This window comes from Pleurodeles waltl, chromosome 9, assembly GCF_031143425.1.
Source record: "Pleurodeles waltl isolate 20211129_DDA chromosome 9, aPleWal1.hap1.20221129, whole genome shotgun sequence".
NCBI lineage: Eukaryota > Metazoa > Chordata > Amphibia > Caudata > Salamandridae > Pleurodeles > Pleurodeles waltl.
The window spans coordinates 150,726,336-150,749,110 of NC_090448.1; the positions used below are offsets into that span (position 1 = coordinate 150,726,336).

General features: G+C 40.3%; 1 protein-coding gene across 2 annotated transcripts in view; it reads right to left on the minus strand.

The window, feature by feature from the left end:
- ERC2 (ELKS/RAB6-interacting/CAST family member 2) overlaps window positions 1-22,775 on the minus strand; it is a 2,244,592-nt gene that overhangs the window by 382,308 nt on the left and 1,839,509 nt on the right. For both annotated transcript variants that reach the window (XM_069206453.1, XM_069206452.1), the window contains one exon: window positions 6,625-6,772. In XM_069206453.1, coding sequence (XP_069062554.1) covers window positions 6,625-6,772 — 148 coding nt within the window. The remainder of the gene's footprint in view (window positions 1-6,624; window positions 6,773-22,775) is intronic.

Below are 22,775 nucleotides of genomic sequence, written 5' to 3' on the forward strand. Positions count from 1 at the left end.
ATGTCTTGTAGTATATGTGATATGAATGTTTGTTCACTTTCTGAGCACTAATTCATCTGCACTTTGTTCACTGAGCCACTCATCACTGCATATAAATTCTCAATACATTACATTGACAACCTTTTCCAGTCATATGCTTCCTTTTTTATGAAGTAACAAGATTGTGCGGTGATTGAACAACATGCCATTGGATGATGGATTCTCTGAAATGTTCCAGGGGTGTCCCACATTTTCAATGAGTTCCACCAGACACAGTCTATATATATTGACCCTAGTCTCCGTGGGCATACAGGGGTATTCTTGTGTAGTAGTATATATATTTCCAGTGAAGCATCCATTGTATCTTTGTGTGGCCAACAGTCATCACCTATGCTGCTTGAGAGAGATCACTATATGAGCTTGCTAAAGTCATGTCTCACTCACTAAAACCATGCTACTTTTCTGAAATTAAGATTTGTGACAAAGGTAATTGATTAAAAAAAAACAATTGTATAATTTTTGCTTAGTGATCTGCATAACAATTGTAAGGGATTCCTATACAATTCTTGTAGGAGACTATAAAGTAAATTACCAAAATGTAGGGAAAGTACGTTGTAGGGCTTAAATAGGCGAATTATGGGATTCTTCTAAGAATGTCCACAAACATTTATGTTATGTATAAGGAAAGTAATAGGAGAGTAACTTGATATCAATCACTAGTAATTCATTAGGCAATGATCAATTACAAAAGGGTCGTACTCGAAATCAGTAAACTAAAATACAACATTTTTACTTTCCTGTTGGATGCTTAAGGGATGGTTTACATGGGAGCACAGGGACAAAAGTGATGATATTGCCACTCATTCTACAAAAAAAACAATACTGGGAATTTACAATACTTCCTACAGGGAACTATGTACTAAAATGGGCAGCTTGTCTATGAGGGAAAGGTTAGGGAAAACATTTTCTTTCCTAACTATTGACTAACCTGAGACATTTGACCTTTCTTAGATTTATGACTGGAAAGCAGGTACTTGGCAGCAATATCTGTGATGAAGCCACTATCAAATATGGATGATATATCCATACTCGGTTTCTCTTTCCTGTCCTTATAAACCTGTAAGGAAATCTTCCGTAAGAATGTGCACAACTCTTTTGCACAACACAAGACAAAGTTACAGAACATTCATGTTGACTGCGTTTTAGGAGTCCTTGTTACATCTACATATAGCCATAAAACAGTTGACAATATTCCAAAGGTAAACTACATATATATCAAGGAAGCCAATGTTATGTTTGTATCTATGCATGAAAAGGTGCTGATAAGCATACAGAATAGTAGGAGTGCATTATACAAGAGAGCGAGAAATGTTTCTGGACCAGTTCTAGATTGCGTAGATCAGGGGATTATTACAGTGATGGGAATAGTAATGGGAAAATGTGTCTTTAACTGAGGTATGAGGAGCTGGGTTATAAACAATGGATGGGAAAGTAGGTCACTGACCCTCTTTTGTTGAGGCCAGCGAAGCTTGGTGTTTACAGTGGCTACAAGGGGCTGCTTGAAGTGATATTTTTCAAGTTCCTTTCTGAAGTGCAAAAGTATCAGTCTCAGAACAGAAGATAACTAGCACTCAATAACAGAATAATAAAGCATAAGCAACTAAAACTGGAATAGTCAAAAATATTCATTAAACTGTGTGAAAATGAGTTTGCGACAAGACAAATGGGACAATGAAAATGACATATTTACTATTCAACATCAACACACAACATGGAATACAAGACCCATTGCCACATTTTTAAAACAAGGTGGATACAAAAATTTTATTAAGAGTAATTGTAACTAAAAAATATTTTAGACGTTATATATAAAGTTTTGTTCTTAGCATTTAACTGCACTCAGACACAAGTAAACTAGGAGAATCTGTATATATAGCACAAGACAAATATTGGTCAAGTTAATATTAACAGTACTGGATGTACTGCCTACAACTGTACAATATGAGAAAAGTTAAACAAATTATTTTCATATTCTATGTGACCTTGATATGCCATGCCCTAACTACTGCTGTTCTCCATGTTTTGCTCTCTTCACCATGTGTCCTTCAATTAACTGCTGAAACACTGATTGGTCTCAAGCAGTCCATATATATAATTTTCTTTAGCAGCATTTCAAAATTTACTATCTGCTTCCAAGTAGCATTTCACCTGCTGTGCATAGTAAGTGTGCACTATTTACAACTTTCTGATCACTTACTCCCATATCTTTTGATTTCACTCTTTTTCTACTAAAGGCATAACAATCTAACAATGCCCTTCCTTCTTTGATCTACGTACATCTACTCTTGGTAATGTTAAGCAATAGCTACAAATAACGCTTGTTGTCCATTTCTTTTCTTGATCTTTGTGTCCTCCTTTCGTGATCTTTATAATTTAGGACAAATTACTATTTTGCTAATTTAACATTGTAAAAAAATATTATTCACAGCAAGCAATATGAGAGAAAAAAATCAAAAATACAGAAGCACATATAATACGAGGTACAAATATAGAGCAACACAATGACATTCGAATAATGATCTAAAAGTGTGCATTTGACAGGTTTAAGTGGCCACATATGCCCACTCCTTAGTACTGCCGTGAGACATAATTGTCATGGTTTGTCAATAGTTTAGGTTAATTTTGATATTTAATGTTAAGGTGAAAAATAAATTCATTTTGAAACTTAAATAGCAACTCAGATTCGAAAAACCCAAAAGGCAATGGGGGTCATTCTGACCCTGACGGGCGGCGGAGGCCGCCCGCCAGAGTTCCCCCCTCCAGAACACCGCTCCGCGGTCATAAGACCGCTGCGGTGATTCTGGCTTTTGCACTGGGCTGGCGGGCAGCCGCCAAAAGGCCGCCCGCCAGCCCAGTGCAAAAGAGCCTTCCCACGAGGACGCTGGCTCAGAATTGAGCCGGCGGAGTGGGAAGGTGCGACGGGTGCAGTGGCACCCGTCGCGTATTTCAGTGTCTGCAATGCAGACACTGAAATACAATGTGGGGCCCTCTTACGGGGGCCCCTGCAGTGCCCATGCCATTGGCATGGGCACTGCAGGGGCCCCCAGGGGCCCCACGACAACCCATACCGCCATCCTGTTCCTGGCGGGAGAACCGCCAGGAACAGGATGGCGGTATGGGCTGCCAGAATCCCCCATGGCGGCGCAGCAAGCTGCGCCGCCATGGGGGATTCCCAGGGCAGCGCAAAACCGGCGGGAGACCGCCGGTTTTCCCTTTCTGACCGCGGCCAAACCGCCGCGGTCAGAATGCCCTGCGGGGCACCGCCAGCCTGTTGGCGGTGCTCCCGCCGACCCTGGCCCCGGCGGTAGTGAACCGCCGGGGTCAGAATCACCCCCAATATCTCAGTAGCCAATCTGGGTAGACTCACTGTTCAACAAAAAGGCAGAAACATCCAATTATTATTTAAGAGCAATAATGATCACATTGGCCACACAGCATCCTGAAGTGCCTTGCAGGACTTCAATAATCATTCAATAAACTCATCTTATATTAAACAAAAAGAACAAAAGGGCACAGTCAATCCTTCCAGTGTCTAATTGTGTACTCACTAGTCTCTAGATAGATGCCCCACCTACCAAGCAACACAATACACTTAAAGGCTAGGGAGACTCAATTTTAACAGTTTAAAACTGAAGGATAAAATCTATCTAGACCTTCACATTGGCTTCCTTATACGAAGAACTCACATGGCCTATTGTAAAAGAGGCTCATGCATAGTTTCTACATGATAGGTTATATGAAAGTTTGGAAGTATACTATTGGTCTGTTTCTGATAGCACTGAAAAATTTAAAATTCTATCAGAACCATGCTATGCTTATGTTCTTACTATTACAATGGAAGCAAAATATCCCTACTTTGTCATAACATTGTTTGCCATTTAGTTTCTGTACTCATTGCCTTGAAATGCAATCCACTACACTATCCAGGAAGAAGGTTAAGGAGAGAATGAGGATTCTATCTCATTTATACAAGACCGTGCAAGACCCTGTGAGATCTAAAATAAAGGTTTTGACATTTCTGGAGAGCTGAGGATAAAAGAACAATAGTGGTAGGCATAACTAGCCTTGTGTAGCCTGGCAATAATTCTGTTTCACTCTGGGTTGTGCATTATATAAGACTGGTTATGATTTTAGGCATGGACTGTCTAGAAGTGCCTGATCATCTGCCTTTGAGAGTATGCAACATGCAGCTCTGCTCTGAATTGACCCCCTAGGACCAGAGGCTATAGGAGAAAGTTGCACTTTTAAATGTTTCATATTTTCTTCTTTTATTACCTACATTGACAGCTGTTATGTCATAAATGGACATCAGTAGGCACTATCCTATGGAAGCCTTTACAAATTAGTTCAGGTTTCTGCTCATACATCATCTGTTTTAGTGAGTTGAGCATACTATAATTACACTCTTTGGGAGTCAAAATGGCCAGTGCCACATTGCCCTCCCAGCTTGCATTGTGGAAAGCAGGGCTCACCTTTATATGCCTACCTTCACAATAATTTAGTAGTAAATATTTAGGCCACAGTATTTTTGTAGAACAATACTTTTCCTCTTGATATTCTGGCATACAGTCTTTATTTTGTATATGAATAACAATGATCTTGAGTCCATCTGTCACTTTGCTCAAGAACATTTTTGATATCCATATTAACAAGATCTAAGTAAACAGTGTGAGGGCCATTTGGTCTTCTAACAGAATGTTTTTAACTAAATTGTTACTAGTATAGTAAGCAAGTTTCTAAAAGCATAATTTGCTCGCTGAACAATGGCTTGAATTTTCAAATACTTTGATGAGGCTATAAATCTAGAAATTCTATCCTTATGAACACTCTGATGAAGTTGGCAACCTGTCTGTGCTCACCAATCAGAGTCTATACACCCTAAGCCCTTATTATGCTGTGCAAACAGCACAGCTGCCCAAATGCCATGTCAACTAGAGATCTAAAACTTTGGTCCCCTGCTTTTACCTGAGGTTATGAAAAAGTACAGGACACAAACAGCTTCAAATGCAGCCCACATTGAATCACGCCATGTCAGAAAGCAGACATGCATATCGAGCAATGGCAGACAGTGATTAAAAGCGGCCTGCTCCACAAATGGACAGAAGTATGGAGGACAGAAAGGATATATTATAGGCAGCTGCAGTGACTGGCCATGCTGATGATGTACTTCTGGCTCCCTTTGCCCCATCTAAACAATACTCCTTAGTTACAAAGGGACATTTTATTATCTTCAGTTAGAAAAGGACATACATTTAGGGCCATGCATGCAGGTCTCATTTCAATTTCTGTGTTTTTTGCTTTGGCATTATTCAGCCCTGTCAGCCAGGTCCACATAGAGCACTGTGATTGCTTGTTCCATACGTATCCATAATTATGCCCCCAGGTCCAAAGCTGCAATCATATCTGTTAAACATTTCCTCTTATTAGGCATCATCTAAAAAGCAGGCATCTGGGCTGCACCTCATGTGCTTTGCTATCACAGTCCTATGGTGTTACCTCGGGTCAGATGGCCATTGTGTTGCAGTGCTTGTATAAAACATTTAAAATAAAATAGATAACTGAACTGGATGTCCTTACCCTTTCAGAATTCTTCTCTTAAAAGCTTCCAAGAGTCTGGAGGAAGAATTAACTGAATAAACTAGTAAAGTTAATAGCAAATGTGAATATTTAACTGGTAACTGGACCCCTACCTTCAGCTAGAAAACCCCACTTGTATATATGTTTAGGTCAAGCCTACCAGACGGTGCAAGCTGTATCAAGGACTTACATTGGACTTAAAGCCTACCCATTGCATACCATTAGCTGACCTTATGGTCACTCTCATTTACGTGTTTCTTATAGAGTGGCTTGCCTTGTCCATCTTGCGTCTGTCTCTCCTCTGGTGTATAGCCTATTTACTTATGTCCTTCCACTGATCACTTTTAGGAAAAACATTTTTTGCGACTGAGCTTGTGTTTTCTGGATTCCTCCAAGGTGTGCTTCTCTCACCCGCCCCAATTTCCTGGTTGCTCTCCCTTGCTTCTGTGGTTTACTTTCCTTCTGCATCTGCCATCTTAGATTGGTAAATAAAAATATTTAAGCAAATGCCTCCTGCGTCATTCGGCTGGTGCACACGTGCATTTTGAATCATGCACGTGTTGTGTCAGTAGAATGATGTGACAGCCATTGCAATTTTTTTTTTTTTTACAATGCAGCACAGTATCTTTACGCAGTAAAGCACTTCCAAAACAATTGACAAAGCCAATTGGTCCCAAAAGAAAGACCTATGTTGTAGACTACTTGCTAGACCCTTTGTCCACACTGTTACACTGTTGCTTCTGTGCAAATATTACCATGACACGCTGCCATGGTTTTTCAAAAAGGGAATCTGATTACATCAGCAATAAAATAAACTGTCTCCAATTTTACCATGAAATATCTGCAGCTAAAACATCCATTCTTGTTAAGATGTGAACTAGATTTAAAGCAAAACATCTATCAAGATTTTAAACTTCGAAGCCTGTGTATATTTTTGCCATAGTAAGTGTCCCCAAATAAGTTTTACATAATTATTATGGATGTATACATGAAATTACATTTCCCAACCTGTTGCTTTAATTTGTACACCAATCGATCTCTATCTCGCTTTAAGGTCATGACTTCATCTTGCGTCTTTTTCTTCTTTGAGGAAGATAGTTCAAGCAAGGCAATCTTTGCATCTTTTTGACTGATATCAGCAAGTAACGCTTCTTGTCTGAAAAAAAAAAAAAACATTTAAGCACACACGTTTTTTTCTTGTGATAACTAATATACTGTTGACAGCCTAAAGATGTAGTATCACTTGTGAAATGGCATATCACAAACATTCAATTCTCAAAATGTATATCCTCAAAAACACTTAGAGTTGTCTTAGTGGAGGAATATCTTTAAAACGTTAGTAGGTGAAAATTTAAAAATAATCTCACTACAAAGTCAAGATATTTGTGGTGTTAAAGCAGCACAGGCAATTATCTTACATATTAGCAAGCACAATGTTTCTTACAGCATTGGTCAATAAATGATGAATACGTACTCTTAGGACATTGGTTGGTGAAAAAGGTAGTGATCAGAATCTGCAGAAGATTTTTTCACCAAAGTGCCATTACTCATATTTATTCATAGCCTTTCTATTAGAAATTATTATTACTGCAGGGACTGGAAAATACTGGCCTGTTCTGAAAAGACAACTATGAACATGCTGAATAAATATAACTTCTTTAATGCAGTAAAACATTGCAGCAACTCAGAGGGCAAGTAGATAGCATCAGACCAAAGCTCCTTCAGACAAAGATGCTTACAAATTAATGTTCACTAGCTGTAAAAGGAAAATCAGAGAAGCATGTAAACGCCATATTGCTCATAACGCTGATCATGCTGGTAATGTGTCAAAAGAACAATTTACCAAACTGCTCGTCTGCACATCCACAATCCTGGCAGCACAAGAATTGTGCGACTCACTTGCCAATTTCTAGAGGAGAAAATAAATAACATCTACCAGAACTTTCCGTAGCTTCCACTGTACCTGGAGATTTGTCTATTTGTAACTCTCTTCCTGCAAATGCTACAGCAAGCTTGGAGAGGTTTACAGCCATCTCCCAGGCTCCAGTGCAGAATATGCTAGAAGAAGCCAAATCTGTCTGACCCTTGTCCTCTTCAGATAGCCATCAGCCTATCAGCCACACTAACACACTATAATGTCACTCTTCAGTTTTTCTTTAGAATCAGCCAAATTGCAGTTGGGCTGGAAAACACCCCATGCTCTGATAGTGTCATATACAGAAGCTAAGACACTTAAAAGCCAGATATATCTTGAGGACTGGCTTAATAAACATAAGATTCTAACTTGTGAGCAAACAGTATTTAAGTGGCTTAATGATTGATGACATTTGGGGCACAACTATTGTACTGTATGTTCATCACTTATTGGGAAGCCTTAGATGGTGTGAACCACAATAGATTTAGCCAATTATTGAGTATCTTGGGAATTGATCTATTTTTCATAGACTCAATTCAAATGCTGCATTCTTATATATTGGTGTGTGTAATCATTATTAATAGTACTATTCCAAACTATAAAGCACCTGACATGTAACGGATTGAAAATGGGAAGTGCATATGCATCAATTTTTTTAATATGTACCTGACGTATATGCCAAGAATATTGAATATTGAACTTGTTCAGTTATACTCTAATTTCTTTGACCTTATTATCCACATTTATGTATACAGTTGAAATGCTGCTACCCAAGAGCCCTCCATCAGTTCATGGTGATACTCTTAGATTAGGGCCCGATTATTTATTGAAATTGAATCTATAGCTATCAAAAGTAATAATGGTTGTTTTGCGGTAGTTGCAGGTAAGGGTCTGCAAAATGTGCATAATTTACTTTTGTGTAATTACGTGAAATGTAACATTGTCATTTTGCCCTATATTTTTTTCAAAATGCACCCTTGCTTCAATTTTTGATGCAAGGAGACATTTTATGCTAAGAAAGTGCAAAAAAATGAAAGCACCATGGATAACAGCTGCTCACTTCTATTGTAACTGTGCTTTCACAGGAAATTTCTACCACGAACGGTGCATCATTACTTGAAGTGGTATAATGCTATAATTTTGGGAATTTCTCATGACAATTGTAACATAAAATGTCAAAAATATGCGAACTATTCTATCATAATTGCAGACCTAGTTGTAATTTGAAGCTATCAATGACAAGAAAAAAATACATTTGAAACGTTCCTGTTATTTTGGGTTAGTCTTTCTGTGTACATTGAATTTGTGTACATATGTGAGGGTAGTGTAAACAAAAGCCATCTAGGCCTGTTGGGGTTTCAAATGACTTAATAGTCAATATGGTTGGATGATAGGTACATCTTTAATTTACTGTCTTCACTATTAAAACAGAACTTTTGCTTTTCTATTGTATAATTAGTTAAAATAGGAAAGTTAACTGTGGGACTTTATTGTCTGCAAGTTTTGCAGATGGAGTGTTTCGATCCCTCACGCTACACTGAGTCACAAACTAAGAATAGCTGCAAGGGCCATTCTGGTGGGGCAAATAACTATATAATATTTTCTGTGCAAAGGAAGCCTTCTGTGACTGCAATAGGAAAGTCATCACATTCTCACAACTTAGCCCTAGTAAGCGAATCATTTTTAGGTGAGGGATTGACAAAAACCTGCTATAAAACTGAGCTTTGATACATTACATATTAAATAAGGTATTTTAACTAAGTAAAGGATGGATAAAGATCATAAGGCAAAAAAGTAGTTAAAATATAATCACCCTTTGTTTATTGACTGTGTGGATGTATCACCACAAACATGCCTTGGGACCTATTCTCAGACATTTTGCTATGAGTAGGGGTGACCTACTGTTGTAGTACTTCTGTTTTAATCCTGTGTTGCTGGAGTAAGTGAAAGTTTCTGGCTTACTACTAGCTTACTCTTGAAGTTCAGAAGTAAGTCCAGAGTCATACAAGAGTGGATCAAAACAGAATGTTTGCAAATCAGGATAATAGTGACAATTTTTTCTTACAAAGTAAAACATACATAGCTAAAATGTGGATTACAGCAAATTCCGATCAAGAGTACAATAATATTAGTGTGCAAAACTCAAAGGGCCTGATTTAGAGTTTGGTGGATCGAGGTACTCCATCACAAATCTGACAGATATCCTGTCCGCCGTGTTACAATCCTATTATATTCTGTGGGATTCATAATACGGTGGAAGGGATATCCCTCATGTTTGTGATGGAGTAACCTGTCACTCAAACTCTAGATCAGACACAAAGGCGGTCATTCTGACCGCCATGCGGTCACCGCCGAATGACCGCCCAGCGGTCAAAAGACCACGGTGGCCATTCCAACTTTCCCGCTGGGCCGGCGGGCGACCGCCAAAAGGCCGCCCGCCGGCCCAGCGGGAAAGCCCCTGCAACGAGGAAGCCGGCTCCGAATGGAGCTGGCGGAGTTGCAGGGGTGCGACGGGTGCAGTGGCACCCGTCGTGATTTTCACTGTCTGCTAAGCAGACAGTGAAAATCTTTGTGGGGCCCTGTTAGGGGGCCCCTGCACTGCCCATGCCAGTGGCATGGGCAGTGCAGGGGCCCCCAGGGGCCCCACGACACCCGTTCCCGCCAGCCTGGTTCTGGCGGTGAAAACCGCCAGAAACAGGCTGGCGGGAAGGGGGTCGGAATCCCCATGGCGGCGCTGCAAGCAGCGCCGCCATGGAGGATTCCCTGGGCCAGGGGAAAACCAGCGGGAAACCGCCGGTTCCCCTTTTCTGACCGCGGCTTTACTGCCGTGGTCAGAATAGCCCAGGAAGCACCGCCAGCCTGTTGGCGGTGCTTCCGCTGCCCTCCGCCCTGGCGGTCAGAGACCGCCAGGGTTGGAATGAGGGCCAAAGTCTTTAGTTTGACTGTTTACCTAGGTTATAAACATCTGATTGTGAAACCATGGGGCACATTATCATAATATGTTAAGCTTTACTAGAGTTGAGATGGCATCTTTTGAAGCCCATGGTTTTAGATGTTAGGATAGTTCACTCAGTTTTTGCCTATTGCAAAATGTAGAATATTATCTGCGCTGTAACTGGATAGAAATATTTGTGAAATAGTGCTACCAGCTTTTAAATAATGTTTTACATAGAATAAGAATATCTGACTGCATTACCTGCATCCACTTTAGAGTAAAGCGCTTATGATTTGCTATAAATAAATGTAATTAATATGGGGAAACAGTGATTATTGACTAGGATCATTCACATTTTAGTTTAAAAAAATGTTTATATGAAATTGATTTGGTGTTTTATTGCACCAAGCCCTTGGTTGACCAGTCAAGTGTTTTTGATTATTTAAAGAAAGGACTTGAGGAGCAAGTATGTTTCTTGTTCCATAACATATAAAGAAACACTACAATGACAAAACCTGTTATATAATTGCCTCCAGCTGTAATATTTTGTTTAATTCTCTGTGAAATGCTGAATCTATGTTGTGAATTGCAAACATCACTGTATCAATGTTCTTTTTGTCTTGATTATATTATATTACATGAATAGTGAATTACAAACCTGAGTTAGGTGGATGCTCAATGCACTTTATGGAATAAAACATGATAGTCCATGATGTCATCATATATACATATACATTGTTGGTCTGCTAAGAACATATATATGTTAGGTCTGCTAAGAACTTTAGCACTGTTCAACAGATCTCCATGATCGTTCCCCCCAAAAAAAAGCCTGATCCACCTCAGCTTCTTCCTGAAAAGTTTCAGGGTTATCCGTCAAACAGGGACTGAGAAAAAAGGGGCCAGGAGATCCCAAAACACATTTTCCCATGCAATTTACTTTAGGAAAATTGAACAGTGATACAGAAAAACTGCTGAACAGAAATGCATTAGATTTGTCAGAAAGCTAGATCTTGGTCCAGAAAGGGGGCTTTTTCTGATTTGGTGTAATCCATTAAATATACATACAATTTTAACTTTCGTTCTTCATAATCTACTGAACAGATTTACACTACAGTAACCATATCTCACATTCTTGCCATGCACTCCTAATAACTTCACATATTACATCACTCATAACATGTTCTATGACATCATTAATAACATTACTGCAACACTTGAATTGGCATCATTCAACACTGTGCATGTTGGGGCTTGTTTTATAGTTACTTTAGGGCATGAGTTATAGACATTTGGAATAACTATAACATGAATTTCAGTGGTTTTATTAATTTAAAACTTATATTTTAACTGGCAGTTTAGGTGAGAAATAAAGACATGGCTTTTCCCAAATGCTAGACATGTGCCACTACCACTGCAAAACGTTTTCCAACTTGCAAAATGTTTTTTGTACATGTGAAGTGTGGTGTGGTTTGTGGTTGCAAATTCGGTGATCAGGACCATAGAGAACCCCTCTACCCCCAACTAAAGCACCTAAAGCAAAGGGTGCTACTGGGTTCCATGAGATGCTCAAATGGGTCCCACTGAACCTTAATTAATAGTTTATGTTCTTTCTCTGTCTGCAGGTCTGGCACCAATGGACTCATGAATAATACTTTTAAGTGATAAATGACTCCGGGTGTGGGAAGTGGGCAGACGTGCACTGCAAAGGATAGACCAAAACAAAAAGGGCAGAATTGTAAAAAATGGGGAAAACACAGAGGGACAAACTGAAAAAGTAAGCATGAGAGCAAGGTAAGAAAGAAAAAATATTGAGAAAAGACAAACCATTGGTAAATAGGAGGAAAAGAATAGGAGGAGAAAGGAAGGATGGCAGGAAGGAAAGGTAAAAGGAACAAAACAATGAAAAGGTTAATTCTAGGATGGAATGGTAAAAAGATTGATAGGTGGAAGGGGGATGAAATGGATGACAGAGCAGAATGATCAATAGGGAAAATGAGTGGAAGGACGGGGGAAAGTGAAGAAATTAATGGGTGGAAGTATGAATGGGTGGATATGTGGACACATTGATGGGTGGATGTGTGAAAGCACAGATATGTGACTGGATGATTAAAGGGTGAAGGTAACTCTCTTAAGAAGGACAAAAATGTGCTTGCCTCATGTTAGTATAGATATGGTTCAAGTGGGGTGCATTTAAATTTTCTGGCTACTCCGTTGCCGAAAATTTAGAAATCATAGGCCCATGTTTATGGAAAATGGCACACAACTTTGCTAACATAGTTCTGTGTCATTTTTTTAAACATCATTCCTCAAAGACAGCCGTGCGCCATATTCATGAAATGAAGCACAATGGCGCTAAGGAATGGCTAGTGTAAAAAAAAGATGCTAGCCAGGGGGGTGGCATTAGGGGGAATGGCACTAGTTCGTCTGAAATTATGCTAGGCTGATTAGCGGCAACATTTCTGCACTAACCAGCCCAGTGTCATTTTTTGACGCACAAGCCGCCAAAAACATGACTCCAGTCTAAGTAGAGACAGGAGTCATGTCCACCACAGGGGACCAGGGTCCCCTGGGAAAGCCCTACATACCCAGTGCCAGGCAGGGAGGTCCATATCAGGGGCCCCCAGTGGCACATTACACACATACACAAACACTTACCTGCAGTTTACCTGGGATGGGCTCCCTCCTCCTGTAGTGCCCCTGTGGTGTGGGTGGTGGTGTTACTGGGGCTTGGAGTGGGCATCTTTGTGCCCATTCCATGGTGTTTAGCCATGGAAATGGGCCTACCTGCACTCTAACACCTGGTCCGACCCAGGCGTTAAATAATGGCACTAAACGAGCTTAGCACAATTATTGAGGCCCACCTACACGTCATTTCTGAACAGGGAGTTAAATATAGCACTGTTATTTTTAGGGTGGGAACCCCTACTTTGCATCTCATTGAAGCAAGTTGGGTTCGCGCATCCTAGAAATGGTGCTAACTCTACTATTTTGACGCTAGATGGGTCTAGCGTCACAATAAAAATATGGAGTTATGTTAGCGTCCCTTTAGCGATAAAATAAATGGCACTAAGGCGACAGTAACATTCCATAAATATGGGCCTTAGTGTTTGTAACCTCACGATGCACAACCAACACACCAGCAGCAACAATTCTGCTATGAGTAGCAAAGTGTGCATTAAATAAAGAGTGTTACACATATGTTTTATTAAGAAAAAAGATAAACAATAGGATGCTTGTATTGTAGTAGAAACATCTGCAGACCCAAACAATTTTCAAGCAAGCAATTTCCAAGCACAATTAAATGAACGTTGTTTCGTGTCCTTCAAAACGTACTTTCAAAACCCATTGCAGAATGGAACAGGTCTTTTACTTTGTTTGGTTCGTGCTGTAAACTGAGCCTTTCGAAAACAGCATTATACTTTATCAAAGGAATTATTTTGACATTTAAATGGCTGCAGCTTCTCCGTAGACGCTGAGTGGGCAGGCAGACCTCATTTCAAGTGCACTAACTGTGGAGTAGACAGCACTCTTGAGATAAGATACTGCAAAGGGTTCACTCTACATTTCTGCATCCGTGTAACAACAACACTTAGCTTAAAGTCAATTTTTAGCGCCACACACGGAATCAAACCCCTGCAGGTGATTATTCAATGGATCATATCTTTGCAAACCAAAGTTTACAGTTTGTGTCATTGTGAACATTAAGTAATTAGGAAATAAGAGGGTTTTGCATTGCCCATGTGGAGTCACAACACTGAGTATAGTATATGAATATATATATTGCTTTTGTGTTCTGTGCAATTCATTAAAATATTATACAAGATGTTCAGCCTGTATTTAACTAAACATTAATGATTTTCAATAATATGTTTTCACTCCTATTTCCTGTTTTAGGCGGAAGGACAAAATGAGCAAATTAACCCAATCCGATTGCCTTTTTTTGATAAATTCTGTCACATTTGCAGAAAATTAAAAATGATGCTGTGAAATTCAGGTTTGAAGTGTGCTGATTCCAAAAAAAAGTGTTGAATAGTTTAAATGTGTTGCAAGGCATGCAATTACAATACAGCCTGAAATAAAGCTCTTCCCTAAATCATTAAATCTTCTGGGGGGGGGCTAGTCTAGAAGGGGAGGGAAGACAAGGAGGGGGTCTGAGCCGGGATATTGTTACAGTTGGCAAGCCTATACAGATGATGTTGGTGGATGGAGCATTCCTGGTTTTGCAAGTATTATAGACACCTGTTCCAGTTGCACTGACACAATCTGTTGGAGAAACATGTCTCTTGACATGGCCAAGAGCCCACATGCATGAGAGACAACTGTGATGTGCATGGCCAAAGTTTAGGAGTCTCCTGACCTTTCTCTTCAGGTCGGTGCTGTAAGAAACTGGGTTATTGGTTGAGGAGGGGTGGAAGCCTCACGCAGGCAACAACCACAGTGCTTGTCAGGGTGTGCTTAAATCTCTGGTAGTTTGGCACAAAAGCAGTTGGGCTTAGCTTAGAGGAAAAGCGTAAAGTATTTAAGCAGTATATAATCTGTCATAACATGAAAACCTACACCAGAAAAATCCCAAATCAATTAAGAAAACAAAGTATGTTTTAATAAACAATATGATACCCCAATTACAAAAATACAATCAATAGAACCACAGCAATGCAATTTTAAAGACTCAGGTAAAAATTGTGCCTTAAAGCACAAAGCATCACTCGTGGTAGTCTGGTTGCAATACATCAGGGGGAAAGTCACAAGTTTTGGCTGATCATGAAGGAGCCTGGGTCGTATAGAACCGGTTAGTCCTGCTGAAAAGTTATCTTCTGAGTTTGGTGCAAAAAAATTATTTGCGTTGGAGGAGGCCGCAAGGAGCAGAGAGATCATTTCAAATGGTCATTGCTGTATCACAAAGAGCAAGCTAAGCTGCATGGTTTGCCATTGCTGTAGTGCAGTACAGCAAAGATCTGGTTGGCGTCCCGTATAGTTGTTGCTGCAGCTTTGCATTGAGGGTCAGCGTAGGCTGATGTTCTTGTAGTGCAAAGTGAAGATCTCATGTTGCTGGCCATCGCTTGAGTCCCCTATAGCACAAAGAGCAGGTCTTCACCAGAGCTTCATGTTGCTGGTCATCATGGGTGGGAGAGGCTCCGCACAGTGAGACCCCTTCACAAGGAGCCCAAACTTCAGGAATTCATGTTTTCTTCTTGGAAGGTGTTCTTACTGACACCAGCCAAGCATCTAGGACCTGAGTTTCCTGTGGTTTAGGAACACACTCCAGCAGAGACCAGCAGGACTAAGGCAGGTCCATTTGCAGATCCAGGCAGGTCTAGAAGCAGCTGGTCAGCTGGGCAGTTGCAGGGAGAACTCTATAGCTTCGTATGCCCCTGTAGCTCAAACGGAAAGCCAGCCAATTAACACTTTGAGTCACTCAGGTTAGCCTGGGATAAAGGTAAGCAGATCCAGTCTTACTTCTCAAAACAGGAAGGCACTCCCCAAGTGGCAAGGCAGGCCTTTGGCAGCAGGGCAGTCCTTCTTCTATAACTTCCACAGGTTCAGGAGAGTTCAGAAGAGATGGTCTGATGGTACAATATTTATACATAATGCCAGCCTCTGTATGTGGGGGACACCCTGTCCCACCCCCCACATCTGGTTCTGTACAGTTCTTCCCTTGCCCTGCCATGGCTCCAATAAGTCTGGGGTTGACAAAAGGCTGGAGTCAGGTTCCTCTGTGTGTGCTGGAGGCAAGCCCTTTGAAGTGCAAGTTGGGCAGGGCACAGCTCTGCTCCCAGACATCCTGGCAGAGTGACCCCCACACCTACTCCACTTTGTGTCACTATCTGTGAGAAATATACAAACCCTAAGAGCAGATCTATTCACAGTCATGTGACCCAGTAAACTGGTAGTCTTCACAAATGGTTAGGACAAGAAAATGCCAACTTTCTAAAAGTTGCATTTTCAGAATTGTGACTTAATATCTGACTTTACCATTAAAGAGGGTTTTAAATTGCAATCCATTTGAGTCTAAACAGCATACTCCTATCTGTTCCCAAACCAAAGTTAGCATTTATTACAGTTGTGAAAAATGACTTTCGGAGTTTTTCACTACTAGTACACATGCCTTATTTTTTTTAAATATACTGCAGCCCTGCCTGCCCTGTGGGCTTTTAGGACCTACATTAGAGGTTTCTTATAGGTATTAAAAAGAAAGGTTTACGCCTACCAAAAGATTTGTTTTGACAGGTTGAAATAGCTGTTTTAAACTGCACTACAGGTTACTGTTGCAGGCCTGAGACAACTTTTAAAGTGCTACTTCAGTTGGAGGCACAAGGAGTGCTGTAGGCCTACTAGTAGCATTTAATGTACATGCCCTGGGTACATGTACTACCATATTCTAGGGACTTACACATAATTTAAATGTGTCAGTCAGGTACACACCATTTTACCATGTGTTACGGAGAAAACACAAACACTTTAGCACTGGTTAACGGTGATAGAGAGCACAGACTCCTAATGCCAACAAAAGTGAATTCAGAAACACGAGTGGTGAAGGTAAAAAATGTGGGGAACACCACTCAAAGGATGTCAGATCTAACAGATGCCTACTGAGAATGGAAAGCATTTTTTTTACCATTCTTAGACAAAATATGCACTGATAGGACTCAAAACTCCATCACTCTCTTTCATTTTTTCATATATTAATTTAGATTTTCTTTTAATGGGAAAAGTTCATATTACCTTTGTGCTTAAATATCTAGATCAGACTTTCCACCGGGGCAGCTGAACCCCTAATTATCATGGAACTGCAATGTGATCTGTGGATGCCGACAAGCAACCTTGTTTACTTTACCGAGCAGTCCTGGACCAACCAAAAATTCACTTAGAGCCACTCCGAGTGCGCTAAGCACTAGACTTTGAGTGCTCCATCAGAGACTCTTGTTGGAATAAGATACTGGCACATGCTCCCAAAGTATTGTGTAATGTGAGATTCTAGTTTATATTTTATTACTGCCACCCTGGGGTACACATCACTCCCAAATGTGTGAACCTGATGTTCTCGAATGTACAGGTGGGTTGCTCCAGGTGCAGGGAAGATAACACTGAGTTTTTCCACATGGTTTGGTTGTGCCTAACCTTAGCTGAATACTGAAACAGGGTGATGGAAATAGTCACAGTAGCAATTGGCAGGTGACTGGTCGGAACACCAGACATCTGCCTGCTGGGCTGGTTCACTAGAACAAAATCCAGTGCCATCACATCTATGTTCATGGACCTGGCACTAATACTAGCTAGGCTTGAACTGGAAAGGAATTGAAGGGCCTCTGAGGGCTGATAACGCGTCAGAACCTTGACAATTTAGCTTACAAGGAGACACATTTTAGGCCAATTAACCTTTTGACCACGTTTGGAGACTTCCCAGGACGAGATATCCGTTAAGCATTTCAATCAGTAAGACAATAACCTCATCATAATTCACAATAACTAATCAATCGAGCTAATCAATATCATGTAATAGGACTCGAAAACCCCTTGACCTTGCGGTCATGAATAACCACACAAATCTAGTAAAAGTTAGGATATTTATTCCCTATTAGTTACAATATAATAGCATATTTATTAGTCTCAATATCAGTAAGCACATCAAAACCACTATAATATGGCAACTCGTGTAGGACTTTAGCAGAGAAGGGATCATGAACATTAGCACAAAGCACGACGTTAGCATGAATCAACTTTAGCAGAGTATCATTTGCACGTTTTCAACAAAGCAAGAATTCAGTAATTTGTCTATTTGCAACCAGTATTAGTGAACTCCTCAACTACCCTCAAATTAGCATCAGCATGTTGGGCTTCATGCAAAATAATTTAGCAACACGAATTTGGAAAACATCTAACTATGGCCTCTATCAAAGAGCAGTTGGTACCTAGAAAGAAAAGGCAAACAGACAATTACAATAGATCATCAGATAGTTACCCATCCAAATGGGTCAGCATACAGCATCAGTCTTCGTCCTCAGGACATCAGTCGATTCGCCATCAGCCAGGATAGAACAGGCAAGTTTTAGTAGGGCATAGCTAAGAATAGGACTCTTCCTTCATAAGGAGGAGAAGTAAACATTAGGCAGGGAATAGGACAAGGGTGGTTTAAAGTATCAAACAGCTAAAGTCCCTCAAAGTAGCAAGGAATGGATGAGAAGAATAATGGCTTTAAGAGTGGCAGAGTAAAGGCGAGTAATGGCTGATTTCTACTTGTGTCACGTCATTATATCAAATCCGTCGAACAAGTCTATAATTTCCCAGTGGGCAATATTTGGTGCATCGTTATCTCTGTCCAATGATCCATCACACACCTTACTAGAATTTTCACCTAACACCATTCTTATGTAGTTTATTGGCTCCTGTGATTGACGTCTTCATCGGGTGAAATGTCAGGTAAGAAAAGTTACACTTGTTGCTCCAGTCAGTAGTTCCTTTGTCTTTTCCTAGTCCAGGCGACTTTGCACCTGTCGCGAATTACACTGTTGCATTCGGCAAGAATGACTCCTTGAGCAAGTCGGGTCCCATGAGAAATAATTTATTATGGCTACACACATCTGTAGCTTCTGGAAAAGTACAGCTTCGTGTCCTTCAGGAAAGCAGCACATTGCATGTTAGAAAAACACAGTTAATATGAGACCAGGCAGCTAGGCCCAGTCCCTTGCTACCTAAGGCCTAATGATTAATTTAGCAAAACCTTAACACATAATTCCAAATTGCTAATACAAAGTCATACATTAGTACATTGTTAAATCATTGTTAGCCAGTTTCATTAAACATCGTATACATTGTTGGCCACTCCCCTTGGGCACATTTCAAACGCGTTCATTTTTTCTATATTAAAACATTTCTACGCGGTTTCATTACACATTATATTGCAAGCGTTTCATATTAGTGATTAATTCTAAAAGTCACACTCCAACATGGCCCAAGGGTAAAGAGCTGGCTGTCAGAGCTCAACAAGTGAGTCAGTTGTGAGGGAACACTGCTGAAAAGGGAGATTATTAGGGGACTGCGTCCTGGAGATTGGATAGAGCCCTGGAATTTAATAACACTGGATGTACCAGGAGTAGAGGATAAAAGGCAGTTTTATTACCATGAAGTTGAAATGGATGAGAGCTCATCATGAAGAGCGAGTGTGTACCGCACCCATGAAGCAGGTTGTCACCTAGTAACTACTGGTATTAACCCCGTCCACTACTGTTGTAGGCGAGGAGGGGAACACTGATGCACCAACCGCGAGCACATATATACTAGATCCAATACAGTAATAAACTACATACGCTGTACTTCTTCTCTCTGGCAGGGTCGTTTTGCTCGTTTGGGCATTACGTTTAATACTAAATTGTAAAAATGTCAGAAACGTTTGCTGCTAACTATTATATATGCTATCCCATGCTATTGAGGGAGAAGTGGATGAGCGAGATGGGTGCAAATGCATAATAAGTGGCAGTGTAATGGAAGGCACTTCCCCAAAGGGAACATAATTCAGTGTCGACAAAACAGCTAGCAGATTGGCACTTTTTTGCACATGTGAGAATATACATGTATACATTTTCATCTGTGTAAAAGGAATTCATAAAAGGTTTTCAGAATTACCCATGGGAAACTGGGATTAGAGCAGGTTTTACCTGCATATAGAGGAAATGTTTTGTGGATCTTAAACGGTAGGAAGTCTTCACCCACACAAGGTCTCAAGTCTGCAAATACAGGTGTATCACCTTTAAAAGACTTTGGTCAATTATGTGTTTTGTGGCTCCTGTAGAAAATCTCACAAAGAAGATGAATGTACTATGGGATACAGAACACTGGTCTCTTTTAGAAGACCTGGATGGCATTTATCAATCTCTGGTAGCAAACCAAATATAATGCCTTCCTAAATACGGCAGATCTTCAGTGTGAATGACTCTTGAAGGGTCAGGGTCCCCATAAAAATAACATGAGAGACATCCTTTGAAGAATCTTTAGTTTAGTTCCACCAGAGATTTCGGATCTGGACAGTATAAAGTTAACCGATGTTTAAGTTGCAAGCAGTGGTTATCGTCAACAAAACCTCGCATCAATGCCATCTATCTAAATTAAGCAATACCCTACCAGAAATGTTCGTTATCACAGTGCAGTCGCTCACAGTTCAAATAGAGTAATGTAGGATAATGTTGTTGAACTGTGGATATAACGTTGCAGCTCTCCTTAAGGAAAATAAAGGTAAGCCCAGTGGAGGACCATAACACGGACGCATAGATCAATCAACAAACAGAATTCAACATTCATTAGTCTAAAAGTTCTTTCCTGGGTGTCAAAATGTCCCACTCTAATTCAAACATATCCCATCGGTGAAGCAGATAAAGAGAATTTAAACAATTTGTAGTATATGAAGGGTTATAAATATATAATTAAAATACAATAGTATAAACTTTGGGCTAAAATACTCAATGAGAGCAAACAGATTCCTAACACTTTATGTGCTCAGTTCACAAAATACACAAGTGCTTTGAGGAAATCTGTTGAAGAATTTTTCAAACGTTTGGCATATGTTTTAAATAGTATTTTTAGGAAAATAGTTTGCCAATAATGTCATGACTGTTTTGGAATTAATTTTGTTCTGTTATACCTTTAGGCGCGACAAACAGGTAATTTAATATATATGTAATTGATAGTTAAATATGTTTATTCTATGTAAATGGAGGCAAGAAATACTCCCATCCATTATGCAAATATCTCATGCATAAACTAATTAAGATGAGAGAATGGGTGATTATGACTTAAATATATAAACGTATAGAACCACTTGTAAATATTCATAGGGTAATATATCAAAAAAGAGCTTAAGAAAAACAGTGCAGTCATGCTACCCTTAGCTTTACCGACAAGGATTAATTTTAGATAAACAGTTGACTTTTATATCATATACAGACATATGCTTGTGTACAACAGTGACCACAGTTTACGATTATGTATGCCATTTCTAATTCTGCATTATAAAATGAAAATTCTTTGTCTCAAAGATGTTGTAGAAAAATAGGGTCCTTAAGGGTCTTTAAGTGCTCAAACGAGGAAAGGTGGTTATGGCGTGTAAAATTATGCACTGTGGAATGAAAATTTAATAGGGAATTTCGTGATACTGTCTATATGTTTGTAGGTAATTCTTCATTATCAGGCAGCTTTTTTGGGGACACATTTCTCCATGTTTAGCCTAGTGCACATGTTCCCAGAAAAAGGGTGAAAATTCTGCATGCAGTAATTCCACATGTGACATTAACACATCTGGAGTTCTAAGTAACTCACAAGGTTCACTTTCAAAAGTTGGTGAATACCTATTTTGGATATTAACCAGCATTTTAAAGATAATGTGAAACCTTGTAAAAAAAATCTGAAATGTACCTTGTCAAGGGCAGAAGGACATCCATGTTGAGGGTGAGAAAGGGAGGCAACACCCACTGTTGTATGGGGTTCTCCCATATGAAAAATATGCTAGTGTTCCTCTAAATATGCAGTACTTGCATTTTTCTATTTTTTCTTTTGAATAGGGCCCTGTTTAATTTTATTTGGGCCTGGTTCACAAAAGATGGTCTGTGGAGTAAGCATGACGTACTTTTGTAACACTCTGATCTTACTCTTGTGTATCAGGCCATTTGTGCGTCGATTTATAAAAATATGCCCCAGATATGGCACATTTCGTGGAAAAAATAAAACTAATTATCAATGTAGCAAAACTAGTAAATGTACATCTCTAGTTCAAAAAATGGCAATTACAATGCAACTAGGGACTATGGCCCTCATTCTGACCTTGGCGGTCGGCGGAGAGGTGGCGGTCGGACCGCGAACAGACCGGCGGTATTAAAAATGGCATTCTGACCCTGGCGGGAACCGCCAACACAGCCCGCCAACTTAACACTCCGACCGCCACAGCGGTACAAACAAACAGCGCGGCGGTTCCCGCCAACAGCCCGGCGGCAGACAAAGTACCGCCCACCCTATTACGACCCACCAATCTGCCACCTTTTCCGGGGCGGGAGCACCGCCGATAAGAACACGGCGGAAACAGACTACGAACGGGAAAACGCTCACCTCTACGCACTCCAGCCGAGATTCCGGCAGTATGGAGCCAGAGTTACAGGTCATCCCCGCACTCCTATTCCTCCTCATATACCAGGAGCACGCCCGGCGGCGCGGAAGACATCGGTGAGTACTGCACCTACGACACAGGGGAGGGAAAAGATTACCGGCACACACCCACCCACCCACACCCACTACAACACACACATCAATGCATTTCCACAGATCACT